General features: G+C 46.6%; 1 protein-coding gene across 1 annotated transcript in view; it reads right to left on the bottom strand.

Moving 5' to 3' along the window:
* Positions 1–2,194: 2,194 nt before the first annotated feature.
* The window catches only part of rogdi (rogdi atypical leucine zipper), a 34,516-nt gene continuing 13,800 nt past the window's right edge, over positions 2,195–22,910 (bottom strand). The window contains exons 6-11 of the mRNA XM_038273573.1: positions 18,872–18,967; positions 18,691–18,789; positions 17,492–17,605; positions 17,364–17,413; positions 5,762–5,888; positions 2,195–2,817 (exon numbers count right to left, since the gene is read on the bottom strand). Of these exons, the coding sequence (XP_038129501.1) occupies positions 2,776–2,817; positions 5,762–5,888; positions 17,364–17,413; positions 17,492–17,605; positions 18,691–18,789; positions 18,872–18,967 (528 nt within the window). The 3' untranslated portion in view covers positions 2,195–2,775. The remainder of the gene's footprint in view (positions 2,818–5,761; positions 5,889–17,363; positions 17,414–17,491; positions 17,606–18,690; positions 18,790–18,871; positions 18,968–22,910) is intronic.

Here is a 22,910-nt window from a genome sequence, read left to right as displayed (position 1 = left end):
GTCTGTTCCTGTTTGGCTGTGACTCCATCCTGGAGAGAAATATCAGCTGTGCTGCTGCCATCAACACCTTTGTTTCTAGATGTTGGAGCTTGGCCTGTTTTCCAGTGTAGTCCTGTTTCTCTGACTGTGACTAACTGGATGTGCTCTCTTCATCCTCTGACATGGGAGCTGGCTCGGAGCTCGTCTGCCTGGCTGTGTGTTTCCTGGACGGGGCCGCCTGTGGAGCTGGTTGACAGTTGCCTTTTGTATCTATGCTTCTTTTTCTATGTCTGCTTCTGTCTCCTTGGTTCTGCTGGAGGTTTTTTTCCTGTTAAAACTTTGAATCAATCTGACTGGATGATCTGGTGAACTGGAAAGTAACCTGAGATGACATGATGCGAATTGGAGCTATAGAAATAAACTGAATAGAATTGAGGCCACCCGTCTAAGAACGATCCTTTCCTTTTTGCAGTAACATTCCTCTGAGTCTTGATTCTTTTCAGACTCTAGCAAAACGTAGAACATGTTTACTAGTGGATTAGTTCACTGGCAGGACCTATAGTCAGCGTTGGATCATCTATAATAATTTTTTTTATATTGAACTTTATTGATCTCAAATTTCTATGCATTTAACCCTTAGGGAGCAGTGGGCTGCCATTGTGCGGCGCTCAGGGAGCCAGTGTGGAGGATGTGGGGATCCAACCGGGGGTACTTGCAACCTTTTAACATTTATCTGTTAAAGAAAATCCAATGAAGTCTTAGGATGAAAAATGAGGAAAGTTTAGAGGACGGGGTCCCAAAGTCCCAGGAGGAGGTTGCAAAACATCAAGCGGATTATTTACAGGATACATTATTCAAATATTAAACAATGGCATTTTAAAATGCACAATAAAATAAAATATATTTCTTCATAAATATTTGGTGCAATACCTCTAATCATCTGTTATTTTGGAAACTCCTGGTTTAGAGAAGAAGACATGAAAGCAGAGATGAGGACGGATCCAAAGCTGCGACTTCATTCACTCTTTTATTGCACAGAGAAATCATTTCCACATTTTACAGACAGCTTTTCACAACACAAAGCTTTCAAGCTATTTGTTCAGAATTAGATAAATTATCCACAGATTAAGAATCGGGTGACACACGGAGTTACCTACGGGTTAAACAGCAGGAATGTGTTTAAAGCCTCCTTTTCCTGCTCCAGTTTCCTGCTGCTGTCGCTGCAGAAGCAGAAACAACCTCCTGCTTCTCCTCTGAGCCTTTCTGGACTCTGTCTGCTCAACCAAAGGAGAGGAAACATCTGGTCGCAGCAGAAGCCTTTACCTGAAAGAGCTCAGCAGGGCTTGGAGGAGGTTTCAAAGCTGCAGCGTCAGCAGAGTAGACGCCGGGCCTTCTGGGTCCACACACACAATAAACTGCTTCACGTTAATAAATAACAACAGATGGCTTCATGCGTCTTAGCTTATGGTTTGGGATCAAAGAGGTATGAAGCAGCTGGAAATGGAGCTCCACCCATCAGAGGTGTGGGTCTGGTTTAAAACCAGCAGGCCTCCCAGTGATTGGTGGATTCATACTGGTACTGGCAGCAGCAGTGGTGACAATGAGAGGCTGAGTTAATGTTTTAAAGCTAAATAAATGCTGAATTCTTGATTTTCTTTAGTATCTTATGCTGCGTCTCCATCGCAAACCGGAGGGATTTAGACGCAACAACCAATAATTATTTCTTCCTCCCCGTTTCAGGCCTTTAAACACAAAACAAACACCTTTTTCATGGGTTCAGTGGTAACAAACAATTAGAAGTGCTAAGAGATATAGTTTATACCTGCAGCTTGTTCGGCAGCCATATTGGACAGGGAACCCAGAATTTCTCCCAGCTGGAAATCCTGCCTGGAGGGGGCGCTGTTGTTGTTTTTTCTAACTTATCTCATCTTCTGCTAAATGATCAGTTAGCTTCTGTTCCTGAAATGCCTGCAGATTTCTGCTCCAGTGTCCAGCTGCATTTAGAGCGAACAGCTTCCTACGTCTGTCCTCATTTTTAGCTGTCAGTGGAACACGGCGGCTCTTAAAGGATTATTTCACAGTTTCTGTCCCTTAGATGCCACATCATCACCAAACCCTGCTTTGTTCATTAAATTGATTCTAGTTATATAAGTATTTTTTCTTAAACAAATCAAATCTGGCAATTAAAGGAGCAAACAATGTGACGCCGATTGGCTGGACATCCAAAATATAAATGTACCAATGGTCTGTTGTTCTGAGCGTCGGAGCTCTACTGGTTCACTCCCCTTGCAGGTTACTGATGACATCACAGAATCTCTGTTTAAAAACAGGAAGTAGTCCTTTAAAGGAGCTGCGTTCACTGACCGGAGAAGACGAAGCAGCAGATTTCTCTGTGCTTCTGAAGGTTTCCCCTTCCAGACATGAACTGACTCTTCATAGGAGCAGACTGAGCGTTGCAGGAAGGGCGGTGACACCCCCCCCCCTGCTGTGATGATACTTAGTGTTAACCTGGGACAACTTCCAGGAACAAGCTGCTTTTTAAATAACATTCACATTCAATCGTTCCAGTTGATTAGTGATGCCAGATACCGGTAGAGGCGTGTCAGCCTGCGGGCCTGACACAAATACATACGTTGAATATTGATGTCCAGAGGCGTACGCTGATCGTGCAACACCTCAGGCTGATTGAATGTGTGATAAATACATATAAAAATAAAAAAAAAAAGCTTTGCAGCATTTCCCTTACACTCGATTGGTTAGTTTGGTTATGATCCGGTTTTTGCAGGACGGACTGGATCAGAACGGCCTGTAGTTCCAGAAACTGGAGAAGACGGAGATCTGCGGGAAGGAGAGGAAACTAGCTTCAACTGTCAAGTAAAAACAGCAACATTTACCAAAACTCTCCAAAAGATCAAAAAGCAGTAAAGGAAAAAAACGGAATGAATGTAAAACCAAAATGCTGCTTTCAGACAGGACACCTTTTCAGTGACAAAAACTCAGAAATCTGGACGCCGGATCAAACCGTGGTCCGCTTGCTTTGACGCTCTGGATCTTTATCTGCTCTGTTCTGTAGCTTCAAGCTAGAGGGCAGCTCGGCTTTATTTACTTTATCAGTTGGAAAAATAGTTTGAATGCGTTTTTAAGTGAGAAAGTCCACCTCCAAACATCCCATGTTCATCACTTCATCAGGATTATATTTCCCAGTAAAATCTGCAGTTGTTGTTTGGAGCGCCGTACCTCCAGCAAACCGCCGGTGTAGGTACCAGATCTGCTCAGGGCCTTGTCCTTTCTTATGACGTCATTATACTGCAACGCCACTCGAACAAACCATATTGCACCTGTTTCTTAAGGATCAAATGTTTTCTGGGGTCTAAACATATTATTACCTGAGCTGGTGATGACTCTCATTCATCCAGGTCACAGTCAATCCAAAAACCTAGAGAAGAATCAATCCACTGGACTTTGTTTCCGAGTTTGAAACCAGGAAGCTTTTTCAATTCAAATGTCCACAGGTATGGGGTATTGCAGGCTAACAAAGAAGCCAAACGACCCCCATTCCAAAGGGGGGGACCCGTTCATCCGTTTCTATTTGCATGTTTTCTAAACTAAAACCAGGCTTTGTTGGGCTGCTGGATAAAACCTGGAACTAAACGCTATTTCTGACATTTTGGATTGAAAAAGCTTCCTGGATGCAGGCTCTGACCGGTGGGCCGGTCCTAATTTCCTTAAATCATAGCGACCCCAACACTTCCTCTCCAGCTGAAGCTCCTACCGGCGACAGTAAATAACTGAAGGGGCTGAAGAAGTAATCCAATGTCTGGAGGTTTCTTCCTGTTCAAAGGGAGTTTTTCCTCTCCACTGTCGCTACAAGCATGCTTAGTGTGAGGGATTGCTGAAGAGTCAATGAGTCGATGCAATCAGCTGGTTTTCCTTAGATAGAAAACTTTGAATCAATCTGACTGGATGATCTGGTGAACTGGAAAGTGACCTGAGATGACATGATGTGAATTGGAGCTATAGAAATAAACTGAATAGAACTGAATAGAATTGGTATTAATTAGGTCTTATTGTCACTTGTTGATCTTTAGGAGAAAAGTTTAATTCTAGATAGAAATGAAACAGAACATTTTTTTGTTTTAACATGAAAGACTATCATTAATTATGAGGTTAGCATGTCCCTAGCTAACTCTGTCTGGTTGATTTGTGGAGCTCAGGGTCTGACTGCATGGAAACCATGAGCGTAGGTTTGCATAGGGACCATAGGGACATGTCCCTACCAAAATTTTGGACTGACCTATTTGTCCCTACCAATAATTGGATGTAAACAACATGTTTATAATTTACTTTACAGCAGCCGCTTCTTGTCCTCTCGCAGCTTCTCTGCCTGGTAGCTGCAGCTGCCTGCTCTTTCCTGTCCCTTTCACATAGCAGCGCATCAACTGTGCTGCGCGGTTTAACTCTCTGATTATTCTGCCTTAAGTTCCGCCTTCTCTCTTTCTGATTGCGTGTTTTCTAGGCTGTATGTGCGCGCCCGCGGGTGCTTGAAGCGCGAAAAAAAAAAAGACGCTAAAATAAATTAATATTGGGCTACGAAACTAGTCCAAATAAAAAAAAATATTATCTACGCTAAAACAGGCAAAAGCCTCTGATTGGAGTTCTGTAAAGAAGCAGGAGAGAGTTTTTTGATTTGTGAAACTTGAGAAATTTAAGTTAACAACGTTAGGATTTATTTTATTTTATCTTTTAATCAGATAGCCAAAGGCTTCTTAAAGATCTTTTATGAAATGAAACCAGGTGAAACAGAAACGTTTAAAAGTTTCCTTTGGTGGAGTTCTGGATGGAGAATATTGACAGACAAAAACTTTTTTTTTTTTACTTCTTAAATGCAAAATGTTAACATATTTTTTACAATCCTGGTATAATTTCTGCTCTAAGTGGGTCGCTCTGTCGGCTAAAGGCACATTTTAGTGACCCTATACTCCAGTTAACGATTAATCAATTACTAAATTAGTTCACGATTATTTAAATAATTTGTTAATATGATTAATTGTTTCAGCCATAGATAAAATACATGAAATTAGCTACACAGAGTAACTACAGCCCAGATGTAAAACTTCTAATATTAATACTTTAAATGCTCAGTGTCAGTTCCTCTTCTAGTTCCAGTGCACATGTAAATATAATACATTTATTTTCCGTCTCTTGAATGTATTATTTTGCATGATCCAGAGAGAGCATATTAGATAAAAAAAAATAAGAGTGGGTTTTACCTCTGTTTACCTCTGCACAATTCTATATCTTCAGAAGAAAACAGGATAAATCCACATATTATAGACTATATTTGGTTAAACAGACACTGTCTTAGTCGCAGGTAAATTTAAATGCAATCCTTTTCAAAGTGGAAAAAGTCCTAATTCCACATTCATCAGAGCCAGTGATGCTTTAAATATTGATAAACAGCATCTAGTGCATGTAGTGCTTATAAGATTTGTATTAATGTAGCAAGAAATGCTGCTGATCTCTTTAAACAAAATGAGCCCTGAAGCTCACATTAAGCATAAAAAAGAGCATGCATATTTTTTGCAAAGGACCAATGACACTGAAGAATAGTGTCCCTACCAAAGCTGAAATCAAACCTACGCCCTCGATGGAAACTGCTGAACATTTTGATCCAAACCAATTCCAAAGGCTTAACTTCAACACCTTGCCCAACTTTTGGTAGAAGAATAAAGGCGTCTATAAGGGGTCACAGCTGCAGGACGGAGATCAGTTGGATGCCCACCTTGTCCTTGAGTTGCTGACACAGCTGCAGCGAGATGGTGAAGAAGACCAGCGTGTCGCTCAGCCATGGCACCACACACTCCACTTTGTGAACATGGCTCACCTCAAAGCGGTTGTTGTTCAGCTCACTGGGAAGACAGCGTCCAGAACGTCAGAATCTACTTTGAGGGTTGAGTTTGAGAGCTTAAAAACTAGGATTAGCCTTTTGTCTATAATCATATATATCAACAAACATTTAGAATATAGGATGAAATCAGGACAAGGAGATCAGTAAGAACACGTCTATAACTTGTAGGGAAATTAAACATCGAGTCCACTTGCTCCATTTCCTGCTTTTGAATGATGAATAAAAGAACTAATGAAAATGAATGTAAATGACTTGGAGACCATTTTGTTTCAACTAAAAGATTGGTCTCAGTCAGAGGAAAGAACAGAGCTGGAGGCCGACACATGGGGAAATGAAAAGTGTACATTTTCCAGTTACCTGTCTTCCTACTCTAATTTACCAAAGCATGATATTCTGCATGAAAGTGGCTGAAAGGAGCTTCAGGGTCCCTGGATCTATGGAAAAGTCTCCCTCTGCTGATTCTGGCCTGTTTGTCGGGACCGTCCTGTCTCCTCCTCCTCTCTGTGTTTCTACCTGTGTCTCCCCTGCCTGCAGCCTAACTACGCCTCATTATCTCCACCTGCTGTCCACACTTTATACTCTGCTCAGTGGCTGGCAAACGGTGCTAGATTATAGAAAGCCTTTGAGTGAGTAAATGTCCAGCGTTTATCCTCCACCTGATCTTGATCACGGTTCGGCCTTCTGTATTTTCTGGTTCTCGCTCATTTAGGAAATTCTCCTGGCTTTTGGCACCCTCTGTTTGGCCTCGTTTCTGTTCCCCGACAAATGATTCAAACCAAAACCCTCGGATCCTTTCACCTACTTCTACTTCAACAGCCTTCATTGGGATTCTGTCTTCTGATCACCCATTCCTGCCAAACTCCTGCCTTGGTAAATCCTAAGCGTTCTCACTGTGTGCTATCATTTTCACAGGTATGAAGTAACAAAGTAAAAATACTTCACTACCTTACTACAGTAGAAATGTTGGATATCTATACTTTACTGAATTATTTCTTAGGCAACTTTTTACTTCTACTCCTTACGTTTTATAAACAGGCTCATTTGTTTGTTCCATTTAAGCTCATTTTCATTCTGGTCTGTTGGTATTTAAAATAAAAACCCCATCAAAACAATTGGTTTCATCCAGACAGTTCAATTCTTTGTGGTCGGACTCGGTGCTGCCCCAACTTGTTGTTCAACACATACCAAAATAAATGGTTTTTCAAGATGATTTAAAGTTAAATTTAACACTGTTACCATTAGTTATAAAACTAAGAAAATGAAGTATTTTGCTCCGTTCAGACCGCAAGCACTGGAAGCAACAAAAATGTTTCTGCTGCTTCATCTCTGATCCACATTAAGGTCAGCCGTCCAGTAAAGTGAGTCGATGCCAGAGAGCAGCTTTGCTATATTAGCTGTGATCAGCGGGTAGAAAGTAGTTAGAATCTATGTTGAAGTGAGAAAGTCCTCCTGAAAACATGGTCTGTGCAGTCAGTTCATCCAGATTACCATCCTGCCTTCAAAGATTATTTCTCTGTGGGAGCCGCTCAGACCCCCACATACCGGCGCTGCGCTGTCACTGGGAATCCCCAGCAGCAGCTGCCTCAGGCCCGCTCGCCTCTCCAGGGTTTTCCCCTCCTGTTGGTGGCGGCTGGAAGTAGATGTTAGCGTTTTTCAGGTCTGTGCTACAAACTGCAGGCAGCAGGATAATAAAAGCCAACATATTCTGCCGGCAGGTTTCTACATTCGAAGTTAATTTAGGCGTTAATAAACTGTTTCAGAGGAGTGATCATAGCGCTCTGCATCAGCAGTGCTGCGTCTGACTCCCTGCCAGCTCCCAGATCAGCTTCTCCCATTGGTTGATGCGGCGCGTCCAGCAGCTGAAGTTACATTTTTTAACTCCAGCAGCTGCTGCATTTGCTGTGTGTCCTGCATGCCAGACGTTCATGACACGCTGCAGGACATTTTGCTGCACCTGCGCATCAACCTAGCATCAAACAAGCACGACTAAACTATAAACTAGCTGCTTCTGCTGCCTCTAGCGTGTGCGGTCTGAACATAACATAAGGAAGTTATCAACGAGAATTGTAGAAATATGTTTCTTTAATCGGGTAGAGAAGTAAAGCTTCTGTCCTTAACAGTTATTCCTGCAGTACTTTGACTTTTAAGGTTTAAGTAGTTTTAAAAATTGTACTTTTACTGGAGTAAAAAGCTGAAGTTGATCCTCTAACTTCTATAAAAGTGTTTTTAAACAGCAGGATTTCTACTTCTACTGAAGTAACGAACATTAATACTTTTGACTCCTTGGCTGATTTCCCCTGAGTTTGATCAAACTCAGGGATTCGAACTCGCAGCCTGTCAGCTCCCCGTCAGTCTGCTCTAGTATCTTTATTATCTCGGCTCTCTCACACACTCTCTGAAGGTCAGTGGCTTTGTTTCTGAGCTATACTCCAGATGTTCCTGTGCAGCCACTAATGCATCTCTACCTTCAGATTTTCCAGATTCCGCTGAATCCTGTCGATATATCAACAAACATTTCAATAAATCTCTAAACGTTAATCTGTGTCCTCATTGCTATCAAGCATATCATGTTTGCTGGGTGGACGGCGCCACTAAGACTTTACTCTGGACAGCGTTTGGTGCCTTCAGGTCAGTTTGTTTCCCCCAAAATCAGAGCAGAAGCTAAAAGAAAACTAAAACCTTTTCCTCCTATAGGTCTACAGCTTGTGTTTGTATTTGATCAGGTTATCTTAGACTGAAATAAAAAATGATCCCTACCTAAAATGTGTGAAGCTGAATCACAAACAGAAACCTCTGTGGCTGGAAAACAAGTTTTCAGAGCCCTGGAATCACTGAGCTGAGTGAAAGCAGCAGGAAATCAATGTTTATAGATTTGAACCTGAGACCTGATGAGGTTAAAAAGATTCAGTGTTTTCCCTCCTGACTGATAACCGATCGGTCGGCTCATGTTCGTAGGTCAGCACTTCTTTTCTAGTTCAACCTGGAAGGTTTTAACTGCTGGCCAGAGTTGTTTGCCCCATTAAGGCGGCCATAGACTGGACGATTTTTCTAATCGTTGCACGCAGCTACAGCTCAGACGGTACGACCAAACCGCAGGGTTTAAAAGTTCCCAGCTCATGATGTTTGTTCTCACACTGCGACCCGACGCTCTGATGCGATCTACCTGCTCACACTGTGCGTCTATAAACCAGGTGGGACTCAGCTCCGCAGTGAGATGGCGCTACTCGGACTCGTCTATCCAGAAGCCAAACCAGTAGCAGAGGAACATGAAGCTCACTAGAGTGAAACGCGCTGCCTTGGATATTTGGGCAATTTAGTGCTGAAAGCCCTAAAAAGAAAACAGGGTTCGTACACCTCTTCCAAAGTCAAAATCAAGCACTTTTCAAGCACTTTCAAGATCCATTTTAAAACTTTTTCCAGCACCTTACTACAACGTAAATTACATACCAATACATAGTCAAAATTATTCCTCGGATGATCAAAGAAAATGACTCCTCTGCCATGGCGTAGTAATATAACCAACCAGACGGTGTCGCAATTCAGTGTTATCAGCCGTAGAGTTATCAATGCTGTTTGAAGGTCTGGGCCTGGCAATGAATTAAAACTTCGGTTCTTTTTTTTGTTTGTTTTTTGGAACGTTGGCGACCGCCTCGCCAAGACAGTGCTGCAGGAAACACTGCAATACTAACATTACTTTATTACAGCGTACTCTCAGTCACTCAGTAACTTAGCCTGTGAATTCCTAGCTAGCAGTTACTAGCGTAAACAAATAGGCGCTAACGTTAACGTGTACTAGGCTACTTCAGTTGGCTTACTTAAAAGTCTTACTCTTCATGTGACTCGACAGCGCAGACTCGCCCATTGTGAAAAGCTGCACATCTTTTTTGCAGACTTTACCAGAGGCGACTCGTGGGGTTTGTCCCCGTTTAATCCATAATTTGTATTTTTCATCTTCCAGCCAACGTTCATTGAAACGACAACCTCCCGGCATGGTGCAGTAGTGGTTTCATGGGGGCGGAGTCACACATGGAAATGTTTTTTTTTTTTAACTAATGTGTGTAAAAGACATTTTTTGTTGTTTTATGCACAAAACTACGACAAAAATCGGACTAAATCAGGAAATAAAACAGTGTGATTGGCTGTAAGGAGAGCAGAGACAGAAAACTCTGATAATGCGCATTACTATGGGTATGCCAGCCTGATGCCGTATGCCGGCCTGATGCCGTATGCCGGCCTGATGCCGTAGCCGGCCTGATGCCGTAGCCGGCCTTATGCCGTAGCCGGCCTGATGCCGTAGCCGGCCTTATGCCGTAGCCGGCCTGATGCGGTAGGCCGGCCTGATGCGGTAGGCCGGCCTGATGCGGTAGGCCGGCCTGATGCCGTAGGCCGGCCTGATGCCGTAGGCCGGCCTGATGCCGTAGCCGGCCTTATGCCGTATGCCGGCCTGATGCCGTAGGCCGGCCTGATGCCGTATGCCGGCCTGATGCCGTATGCCGGCCTGATGCCGTAGCCGGCCTGATGCGGTATGCCGGCCTGATGCCGTAGCCGGCCTTATGCCGTAGCCGGCCTGATGCCGTAGCCGGCCTTATGCCGTAGCCGGCCTTATGCCGTAGCCGGCCTGATGCGGTAGGCCGGCCTGATGCCGTAGGCCGGCCTGATGCCGTAGGCCGGCCTGATGCCGTAGGCCGGCCTGATGCCGTATGCCGGCCTGATGCCGTAGCCGGCCTTATGCCGTATGCCGGCCTGATGCCGTAGGCCGGCCTGATGCCGTATGCCGGCCTGATGCCGTAGCCGGCCTTATGCCGTATGCCGGCCTGATGCCGTAGGCCGGCCTGATGCCGTATGCCGGCCTGATGCCGTATGCCGGCCTGATGCCGTAGCCGGCCTGATGCGGTATGCCGGCCTGATGCCGTAGCCGGCCTTATGCCGTAGCCGGCCTGATGCCGTAGCCGGCCTTATGCCGTAGCCGGCCTGATGCGGTAGGCCGGCCTGATGCCGTAGGCCGGCCTGATGCCGTAGGCCGGCCTGATGCCGTAGGCCGGCCTGATGCCGTAGGCCGGCCTGATGCCGTATGCCGGCCTGATGCCGTATGCCGGCCTGATGCCGTAGCTGGCCTTATGCCGTATGCCGGCCTGATGCCGTATGCCGGCCTGATGCCGTATGCCGGCCTGATGCCGTAGCCGGCCTGATGCGGTATGCCGGCCTGATGCCGTATGCCGGCCTGATGCCGTATGCCGGCCTGATGCCGCATGCCGGCCTGATGCGGTATGCCGGCCTGATGCCGCATGCCGGCCTGATGCCGCATGCCGGCCTGATGCCGCATGCCGGCCTGATGCCGTATGCCGGCCTGATGCCGTATGCCGGCCTGATGCCGTATGCCGGCCTGATGCCGTATGCCGGCCTGATGCGGTATGCCGGCCTGATGCGGTATGCCGGCCTGATGCCGTATGCCGGCCTGATGCCGTAGGCCGGCCTGATGCCGTAGGCCGGCCTGATGCCGTAGGCCGGCCTGATGCCGTAGGCCGGCCTGATGCCGTAGCCGGCCTTATGCCGTAGCCGGCCTTATGCCGTAGCCGGCCTGATGCCGTATGCCGGCCTGATGCCGTAGGCCGGCCTGATGCCGTATGCCGGCCTGATGCCGTATGCCGGCCTGATGCCGTATGCCGGCCTGATGCCGTATGCCGGCCTGATGCCGTATGCCGGCCTGATGCCGTAGCCGGCCTGATGCGGTATGCCGGCCTGATGCCGTAGCCAGCATACCACATACTGCATCAGGCCGGCATACAGCATCAGGCCGGCATACGGCATCAGGCTGGCCTACCGCATCAGGCCGGCATACGGCATCAGGCCTGATGCCGTATGCCGGCCTGATGCCGTATGCTGGCCTGATGCAGTATGTGGTATGCTGGCCTGATGCCGTATGTGGTATGCTGGCCTGATGCCGTATGTGGTATGCCGGCCTGATGTGGTGTGTGGTATGCTGGCCTGATGCCGTATGCCGGCCTGATGCAGTATGTGGCATGCTGGCCTGATGCCGTATGCTGACCTGATGCAGTATGTGGTATGCTGGCCTGATGCCGTATGCTGGCCTGATGCAGTATGTGGTATGCTGGCCTGATGCCGTATGTGGTATGCTGGCCTGATGCCGTATGTGGTATGCTGGCCTGATGCCGTATGTGGTATGCTGGCCTGATGCAGTATGTGGTATGCTGGCCTGATGCAGTATGTGGTATGCTGGCCTGATGCAGTATGTGGTATGCTGGCCTGATGCAGTATGTGGTATGCTGGCCTGATGCCGTATGTGGTATGCTGGCCTGATGCAGTATGTGGTATGCTGGCCTGATGCAGTATGTGGTATGCTGGCCTGATGCAGTATGTGGTATGCTGGCCTGATGCAGTATGTGGTATGCTGGCCTGATGCAGTATGCGGTATGCTGGCCTGATGCAGTATGCTGGCCTGATGCGGTACGCTGGCCTGATGCCGTATGCCGGCCTGATGCGGTATGCCGGCCTGATGCCGTATGCTGGCCTGATGCAGAATGTGGTATGCTGGCCTGATGCAGTATGTGGTATGCTGGCCTGATGCAGTATGTGGTATGCTGGCCTGATGCAGTATGTGGTATGCTGGCCTGATGCAGTATGTGGTATGCTGGCCTGATGCAGTATGTGGTATGCTGGCCTGATGCCGTATGTGGTATGCTGGCCTGATGCAGTATGTGGTATGCTGGCCTGATGCCGTATGTGGTATGCTGGCCTGATGCAGTATGTGGTATGCTGGCCTGATGCAGTATGTGGTATGCTGGCCTGATGCCGTATGTGGTATGCTGGCCTGATGCAGTATGTGGTATGCTGGCCTGATGCAGTATGTGGTATGCTGGCCTGATGCTGTATGTGGTATGCTGGCCTGATGCAGTATGTGGTATGCTGGCCTGATGCAGTATGTGGTATGCTGGCCTGATGCAGTATGTGGTATGCTGGCCTGATACAGTATGTAGTATGCTGGCCTGATGCAGTATGCTGGCCTGATGCAGTATGTGGTATGCTGGCCTGATGCAGTATGTGGTATGCTGGCCTGATGCAGTATGTGGTATGCTGGCCTGATGCAGTATGTGGTATGCTGGCCTGATGCAGTATGTAGTATGCTGGCCTGATGCAGTATGCTGGCCTGATGCGGTATGCTGGCCTGATGCGGTACGCTGGCCTGATGCCGTACGCCGGCCTGATGCCGTATGCTGGCCTGATGCAGTATGTGGTATGCTGGCCTGATGCCGTATGTGGTATGCTGGCCTGATGCAGTATGTGGTATGCTGGCCTGATGCCGTATGTGGTATGCTGGCCTGATGCAGTATGTGGTATGCTGGCCTGATGCCGTATGTGGTATGCTGGCCTGATGCAGTATGTGGTATGCTGGCCTGATGCCGTATGTGGTATGCTGGCCTGATGCAGTATGTGGTATGCTGGCCTGATGCCGTATGTGGTATGCTGGCCTGATGCCGTATGTGGTATGCCGGCCTGATGTGGTGTGTGGTATGCTGGCCTGATGCCGTATGCCGGCCTGATGCAGTATGTGGCATGCTGGCCTGATGCCGTATGCTGACCTGATGCAGTATGTGGTATGCTGGCCTGATGCCGTATGCTGGCCTGATGCAGTATGTGGTATGCTGGCCTGATGCCGTATGTGGTATGCTGGCCTGATGCCGTATGTGGTATGCTGGCCTGATGCCGTATGTGGTATGCTGGCCTGATGCAGTATGTGGTATGCTGGCCTGATGCAGTATGTGGTATGCTGGCCTGATGCAGTATGTGGTATGCTGGCCTGATGCAGTATGTGGTATGCTGGCCTGATGCCGTATGTGGTATGCTGGCCTGATGCAGTATGTGGTATGCTGGCCTGATGCAGTATGTGGTATGCTGGCCTGATGCAGTATGTGGTATGCTGGCCTGATGCAGTATGTGGTATGCTGGCCTGATGCAGTATGCGGTATGCTGGCCTGATGCAGTATGCTGGCCTGATGCGGTACGCTGGCCTGATGCCGTATGCCGGCCTGATGCGGTATGCCGGCCTGATGCCGTATGCTGGCCTGATGCAGAATGTGGTATGCTGGCCTGATGCAGTATGTGGTATGCTGGCCTGATGCAGTATGTGGTATGCTGGCCTGATGCAGTATGTGGTATGCTGGCCTGATGCAGTATGTGGTATGCTGGCCTGATGCAGTATGTGGTATGCTGGCCTGATGCCGTATGTGGTATGCTGGCCTGATGCAGTATGTGGTATGCTGGCCTGATGCCGTATGTGGTATGCTGGCCTGATGCAGTATGTGGTATGCTGGCCTGATGCAGTATGTGGTATGCTGGCCTGATGCCGTATGTGGTATGCTGGCCTGATGCAGTATGTGGTATGCTGGCCTGATGCAGTATGTGGTATGCTGGCCTGATGCTGTATGTGGTATGCTGGCCTGATGCAGTATGTGGTATGCTGGCCTGATGCAGTATGTGGTATGCTGGCCTGATGCAGTATGTGGTATGCTGGCCTGATACAGTATGTAGTATGCTGGCCTGATGCAGTATGCTGGCCTGATGCAGTATGTGGTATGCTGGCCTGATGCAGTATGTGGTATGCTGGCCTGATGCAGTATGTGGTATGCTGGCCTGATGCAGTATGTGGTATGCTGGCCTGATGCAGTATGTAGTATGCTGGCCTGATGCAGTATGCTGGCCTGATGCAGTATGCTGGCCTGATGCGGTACGCTGGCCTGATGCCGTACGCCGGCCTGATGCCGTATGCTGGCCTGATGCAGTATGTGGTATGCTGGCCTGATGCAGTATGTGGTATGCTGGCCTGATGCAGTATGTGGTATGCTGGCCTGATGCAGTATGTGGTATGCTGGCCTGATGCAGTATGTAGTATGCTGGCCTGATGCAGTATGCTGGCCTGATGCAGTATGCTGGCCTGATGCGGTACGCTGGCCTGATGCCGTACGCCGGCCTGATGCCGTATGCTGGCCTGATGCAGTATGTGGTATGCTGGCCTGATGCCGTATGTGGTATGCTGGCCTGATGCAGTATGTGGTATGCTGGCCTGATGCCGTATGTGGTATGCTGGCCTGATGCAGTATGTGGTATGCTGGCCTGATGCCGTATGTGGTATGCTGGCCTGATGCAGTATGTGGTATGCTGGCCTGATGCCGTATGTGGTATGCTGGCCTGATGCAGTATGTGGTATGCTGGCCTGATGCAGTATGTGGTATGCTGGCCTGATGCAGTATGTGGTATGCTGGCCTGATGCAGTATGTGGTATGCTGGCCTGATGCCGTATTGGGTATGCTGGCCTGATGCAGTATGTGGTATGCTGGCCTGATGCCGTATGTGGTATGCTGGCCTGATGCAGTATGTGGTATGCTGGCCTGATGCAGTATGTGGTATGCTGGCCTGATGCAGTATGTGGTATGCTGGCCTGATGCAGTATGTGGTATGCTGGCCTGATGCAGTATGTGGTATGCTGGCCGGATGCAGTATGTGGTATGCTGGCCGGATGCAGTATGTGGTATGCTGGCCTGATGCCGTATGCCGGCCTGATGCCGTATGCCGAGCTGATGCCGTATAATGGCCTGATGCCGTATGCTGGCCTGATGCAGTATGTGGTATGCTGGCCTGATGCTGTATGCCGGCCTGATGCCGTATGCCGAGCTGATGCCGTATGCTGGCCTGATGCCGTATGCCGAGCTGATGCCGTATGCTGGCCTGATGCCGTACGCCGGCCTGATGCCGTATGCTGGCCTGATGCAGTATGTGGTATGCTGGCCTGATGCCGTATGTGGTATGCTGGCCTGATGCAGTATGTGGTATGCTGGCCTGATGCAGTATGTGGTATGCTGGCCTGATGCCGTATGTGGTATGCTGGCCTGATGCAGTATGTGGTATGCTGGCCTGATGCCGTATGTGGTATGCTGGCCTGATGCAGTATGTGGTATGCTGGCCTGATGCAGTATGTGGTATGCTGGCCTGATGCAGTATGTGGTATGCTGGCCTGATGCAGTATGTGGTATGCTGGCCTGATGCCGTATTGGGTATGCTGGCCTGATGCAGTATGTGGTATGCTGGCCTGATGCCGTATGTGGTATGCTGGCCTGATGCAGTATGTGGTATGCTGGCCTGATGCAGTATGTGGTATGCTGGCCTGATGCAGTATGTGGTATGCTGGCCTGATGCAGTATGTGGTATGCTGGCCTGATGCCGTATGTGGTATGCTGGCCTGATGCAGTATGTGGTATGCTGGCCTGATGCCGTATGTGGTATGCTGGCCTGATGCAGTATGTGGTATGCTGGCCTGATGCCGTATGTGGTATGCTGGCCTGATGCAGTATGTGGTATGCTGGCCTGATGCAGTATGTGGTATGCTGGCCTGATGCCGTATGTGGTATGCTGGCCTGATGCAGTATGTGGTATGCTGGCCTGATGCCGTATGTGGTATGCTGGCCTGATGCAGTATGTGGTATGCTGGCCTGATGCAGTATGTGGTATGCTGGCCTGATGCAGTATGTGGTATGCTGGCCGGATGCAGTATGTGGTATGCTGGCCGGATGCAGTATGTGGTATGCTGGCCGGATGCAGTATGTGGTATGCTGGCCGGATGCAGTATGTGGTATGCTGGCCTGATGCCGTATGCCGGCCTGATGCCGTATGCCGAGCTGATGCCGTATAATGGCCTGATGCCGTATGCTGGCCTGATGCAGTATGTGGTATGCTGGCCTGATGCTGTATGTGGTATGCTGGCCGGATGCAGTATGTGGTATGCTGGCCTGATGCAGTATGCCGGCCTGATGCCGTATGCCGAGCTGATGCCGTATAATGGCCTGATGCCGTATGCTGGCCGGATGCAGTATGTGGTATGCTGGCCTGATGCCGTATGCCGGCCTGATGCCGTATGCCGAGCTGATGCCGTATAATGGCCTGATGCCGTATGCTGGCCTGATGCAGTATGTGGTATGCTGGCCTGATGCTGTATGTGGTATGCTGGCCGGATGCAGTATGTGGTATGCTGGCCGGATGCAGTATGTGGTATGCTGGCCTGATGCCGTATGCCGGCCTGATGCCGTATGCCGAGCTGATGCCGTATAATGGCCTGATGCCGTATGCTGGCCTGATGCAGTATGTGGTATGCTGGCCTGATGCTGTATGCCGGCCTGATGCCGTATGCTGAGCTGATGCCGTATGCTGGCCTGATGCCGTATGCCGAGCTGATGCCGTATGCTGGCCTGATGCCGTATGCTGGCCTGATGCAGTATGTGGTATGCTGGCCTGATGCCGTATGCCGGCCTGATGCCGTATGCCGGCCTGATGCCGTATGCTGGCCTGATGCAGTATGCCGAGCTGACAGAACACCGGCTTCAGCTTAGGACACCGATCAGTGTTCTTCCTCCATTAATAAAATAAAAGCAAACAGGCAGATTGTGCAACACTTCGTCTGGAAACTTACAACATGGCTCCAGGATTGTGCAACAATGAGCTTCCTGTTGGTTTGAAGTTCTGAGGAGGAAAGCAGAGGAAGCAGTAAATCAGCAGGTGAAAAGCAGGAGGAGCCGATGAGCAGGAGGAGCCTCTTACCTTGGTGGTGTTTGGGGGCAGAACGTGCAGCTGGTAGACGGTCAGACACAGTTTGCTCAGATTGATGTAAAAGTTCACCATCACGTCACCAGGCATGGGGGGCGTGAACATTTTCTGGTGGTAAGAGGAAAGGACAGGGAAAGGCTTTGTAACCCTTGCTAAAGTATTCCCACCCTGGAACGGTCCAGACTTTCTGACTTTCCAACCAAAATCCTCAGTGAATTTTGTTAACATTTAGAATGTTTTTAGAGCATAAACAGTAGTGTATAGGATTTCCTAAAAGCGCGTTCACGAGTCTACGGAAACCGCGGCAGACCAAACCAGATGAAAGTGCGCATTCAGCTCGGCAAAGAACTCATGCTCTTCCTCAACACTGAAGTCCTCAGACATTTTTCTTTCCTTGTTTCTTTCTTTGCACAGGTAAACAGCACATTTCTTCTTCTACGCTTGCATTATCGGCAGAGCAGACGCTGAATGCGCACTTTCATCTGGTTTGGTCTGCCGCGGTTTCCGTAGACTCGTGAACACGCTTTCAGGAAATCCTATACACTACTGTTTATGCTCTAAAAACATTCTAAATGACTTCGTTTCGAGTAAATTCTGGATGCTACCCACTCAGGACACTTGGAATACATTGGACGAGCAGTATGGAGGAATATTGACACGTTTTTGTGGACTTTTATGGACCTTTCTGACTCGGGCGCCATAGACCTCCATTATTTGAATGTCAGCAGACAGCAAGAAGCCTCCCAGATCTCCAGATGCATTTGAGATATCAAAAAAGTACTCCAGAGTGTTGTTCAGCATGGGGGTGAGTAGAAAATGAAGGCTAATCATGTTTTGGGTGTACTATTCCTTTAAGTTCCATTTTTCCACCTCCAGCAGTTGCTGCTTGTGAAGCGCCTCAGATGCTCAGAAGCTCATGAGGCTCCTGCTGCTCTACATGCACTGCAGGACCTTTTGATGCGCCTTCATGCGCGTCATCCATAGACTTAGCATGTAAAGCGGCTGCTTCTGCTGCTGAAAGCGTTCATTTTGAACGTAGCATAACAGATAGATGTTAATATGTGAAGAGCGACAATGAAAAGCTAACACTGCAGCAGCTCTCCCTTTCCTACTGAGGAAACAGCAGGCCCACAGCATGATGCTGCCGCCTGCATGCTCCAGGGTGTGAACGGCCTTCCCATGGCGTTCCATACCATCAGTCCACTGGTGGCAAGTTCTGGCAGAGTCAGGGATGCAGGGGTGGTGAGGCGGTTCCGTGCTCGGGTCAGCTGCAGCATCACCGCGTCCATGAGCTGCAGCGTAAACACAAACATCCGGTCGGTCATCATCACAGACGCTGCGGGTTTCAGACGCGTCCGGCTCAGATTGACCCACCTTGTTGACCTCGGCTCCAGTCTTGAACTGGTACGTCTCATCGCGGCTGCTCAGAAGCAGCAGAGCTTGGTTCACGTGGTTCCTGGCATCCTGTATCTGAGGGGGGGGACGGAGAGCAGAGGAATGAGGACAGCTTCAGACGTTCACATGGAAAAGGGTTAACAGGATGGACAGGCGGCCATATTTCTCCTCCGTACGCAGCAAGCAGGATGGTCTGCAGAGCAGCAGGAGAGTGGCATCTATGGATAAACAGGTCTCCATGACAACCTCTGCATGCTGCTGCAGGCCAGCTGCTGCCTTGGAAATATCACAGACATTAACTGAACTGGGTTTGGACTTTAACTGGAATCGTCTTGTTCTACCAACCAGCTAAGGTGGAGGAACTGTAATGCTGTGGGCAGCAAGACCTTCAATCAATCTGCAAACACTCTTTAATCGATAAATGTTTGTTTTTTTAAAGCAAATAAGTTAAATTGGATCATAAAGAAGGATTACCAAGTCTTCTAATTATACTGCCACCTGTGGCCAAAACACAGAACTGCAGCTCTGTCCTGCTCACGCTCAAACTAAACCAGGAATGAAACAATTAATCAGATTAATAAATTACTTAAATAATCCTCAACTAATTTAGTAAAAAATGAAACGTTAACAGGAGTATAGAGACTGTAAAATATTATTTTAGCTGACAGAGCGACACACTTAAAGCAGCAATTATACCAAGATTGTAAAGAAATAAACATTTTAACTAAAGTTGCTTAAATATAGATAAAATAAGTGATACTGCAGTGATGGTCTTGGTTATCTCAGCTCGATTTAATCCAGCTTTTAATCCAGTGTTAACTACTAAACCCGTAGAATAAACCAATCAGACCAGATTTGCCAGACAGAGAAATAAGGAGAGGAAAATGGTGAAGGAAAGGATTGCTGCTCAGGTTAATGCGTAAATTAAATGAAGTGACTATATTACATTTATTAAAAACACTGTTCTTTCTGTTTTTCCATTTATAGATCACTAAAATTAGACTGAACTGTAAAAACAGATTTTTTAAATTAAAATTAAACTGCGAAAATATGTTTTTGTCCATCAATGTGCTATTTCCAAAACAGTTTGAAGTTCAGCTGGTTTACTTTTGTAAAAAGTCTTCTTTAAGGAACATTTGGCTTTCTGATTATTAAGCGATAAAATAATTGTTAGTTTCTTTTTTCTCTACTTCCACCTTTTCCTGGAGCTGCCGTCAGGTTCAGTTGAGCTGGATGCAGTTCGCTTCTGAATATAAAGCCTGGATTGTTTGCTAAGTCAGACCATTTAACATGGAACAGCGCGGGAACTTCTGACAGGAAGTAAATTCAGGGAAAACAGGCTGATAGACACATCAATACTGAACTACTAAAACATCAAACCAGGTTTTAGTCCTAAAAAGGCAGAATAAAAAATGATTTATAGATATTTTACTGTAAAATATTCCATAATGTCTCTTCAATTAAAAGTTTCTGAATAAGAAAATATTTCTTTTTGGTGATAAATCCTCTATTTTCATCATCAAGGCGAAATATTAAAAGTTTTCTACTGACTCAGATAAAAGTAAAACTCTCAGCATCTAAAACATCATCGACTTTTGGGATAAAATGAACCATTTTCAGATTCATTTCTGAGTAGCTGCTACTATCGCCACCTGCTGGTAGGTCTGTTTTATTGAAAAAAAACCAGAATATCAATGACAAATTCAACAATACGTCAATATTGAACATTACAAGAAAAAATAAGATCACAACTCCTATTAACTCCAATAAAAAATTACAGACTAAAATAAATAAATAAATTATTAAGAAGAGGGGACTAACTGAAATTCTTCCAATAAATCAATTTATTTGCTTTAAGGTTTCATCTTCTTCAGACGTCGGTTAAAGGAGGAAAATCGTTTTTGAGAGCAGAGAATGAGAGGAGGCATTTTGCATAACGACATTTATGGATATAATATTTGGTTATAATCATCAAAGTATTAACTAAGAATTCCACCTTTTTTTCATTAATATATAAACCAAACTGAATTATTTGTAAGGAATTAAAGTCTACATTTATAGATCTAGAAGATAAAAAGATCTGAAGTAGATCCCAGAGGTTTTTAACTTCTTTACATCCATAAAACAAATGATTAGTAGTTTCCAATTGAAACCACATTTCCCAACATTGAGTTTAAATCTCTCTCTTAAGGACTCATTTGAAGGATATGTGTCATTTATTATCTTAAATGGTAATTTTTTATATTTAGGAGGAATTGGGCATTTCAAATAATTATAATAATTAATAATATTTTTTTCCTAATTTTGATTATTGTAGATTTGTTAAAATGTTTTAAGAGAAGTGTATGTTTAGTTCCACCAGGGTACATATTATACAGTTGTGGTCAAAAGTGTACCTACACTTGTAAAAAATCATAATGTTATGGCTGTCTTGAGTCTTCAATAAGTTCTACAACTCTTATTTTTCTGTGATAGAGTGATCGGAACACATACATGTTTGTCACAAAAAACAGTCATAAAATTTGGTTCTTTCATAAATTTATTATGGGTCTGCTGAAAATGTCACCAAATCTGCTGGGTCAAAAATATACATACAGCAACAAAATGTGTCAACTTTGGTGATGTAGCGAGTTGTGTCAATCAAATTAGCTTCATGTCATGGCCTCTTCACTTCTTCTAAGTGATTCTGATTGACTACAGCTGTTGACTTCTCATGAGCCCATTTAAATAGGGCTCGTTTGACCCAGTGATTAGACTCAGCTACAAAAGCTACAATGGGAAAGTCAAAGGAACTCAGTGTGGATCTGAAAAAGCGAATTATTGACTTGAACAAGTCAGGGAAGTCACTTGGAGCCATTTCAAAGCAGCTACAGGTCCCAAGAGCAACTGTGCAGACAATTATACGCAAGTATAAAGTGCATGGAACAGTTGTGTCACTGCCACGATCAGGAAGAAAACGCAAGCTATCACATGCTGCCGAGAGGAGATTGGTCAGGATGGTCAAGAGTCAACCAAGAATCACCAAGAAGCAGGTCTGCAAGGATTTGGAAGCTGATGGAACACAGGTGTCAGTCTCCACAGTCAAGCGTGTTTTACATCGGCATGGACTGAGAGGCTGCCGTGCAAGAAAGAAGTCCAGAAAAGGCACCTTAAGACTCGGCTGAAGTTTGCTGCTGATCACATGGACAAAGATAAAACCTTCTGGAGGAAAGTTCTCTGGTCAGATGAAACAAAAATTGAGCTGTTTGGCCACAACACCCAGCAATATGTTTGGAGGAGAAAAGGTGAGGCCTTTAATCCCAGGAACACCATGCCTACTATCAAGCATGGTGGTGGTAGTATTATGCTCTGGGGATGTTTTGCTGCCAGTGGAACTGGTTCTTTGCAGAAAGTAAATGGGATAATGAAGAAGGAGGATTACCTCCAAATTCTGCAGGAAAACTTAAAACCATCAGCCCGAAGGTTGGGTCTTGGGCGCAGTTGGGTGTTCCAACAAGACAATGACCCAAAACAAACATCAAAAGTGGTAAAGGAATGGCTAAACCAGGCTAGAATTAAGGTTTTAGAATGGCCTTCCCAAAGTCCTGACTTAAACCACATTGAGAACATGTGGACAGTGCTAAAGAAACAGGTTCATGCAAGAAAACCATCACATTTAGCTGAACTGCACCAATTCTGTCAAGAAGAGTGGTCAAACATTCGACCTGAAGCTTGCCAGGACCTTGTGGATGGCTACCAAAAGCGCCTAGTTGCCGTGAAAATGGCCAAGGGACATGTAACCAAATACTAATGTTGCTGTATGTATATTTTTGACCCAGCAGATTTGGTGACATTTTCAGCAGACCCATAATAAATTTATGAACGAACCAAATTTTATGACTGTTTTTTGTGACAAACATGTATGTGTTCCGATCACTCTATCACAGAAAAATAAGAGTTGTAGAACTTATTGAAGACTCAAGACAGCCATAACATTATGATTTTTTACAAGTGTAGGTACACTTTTGACCACAACTGT

Source organism: Cyprinodon tularosa, unplaced genomic scaffold (genome assembly GCF_016077235.1).
Source record: "Cyprinodon tularosa strain WSP-4 unplaced genomic scaffold, ASM1607723v1 ctg878, whole genome shotgun sequence".
NCBI lineage: Eukaryota > Metazoa > Chordata > Actinopteri > Cyprinodontiformes > Cyprinodontidae > Cyprinodon > Cyprinodon tularosa.
This window is presented reverse-complemented; position numbering and strand designations above follow the sequence as displayed.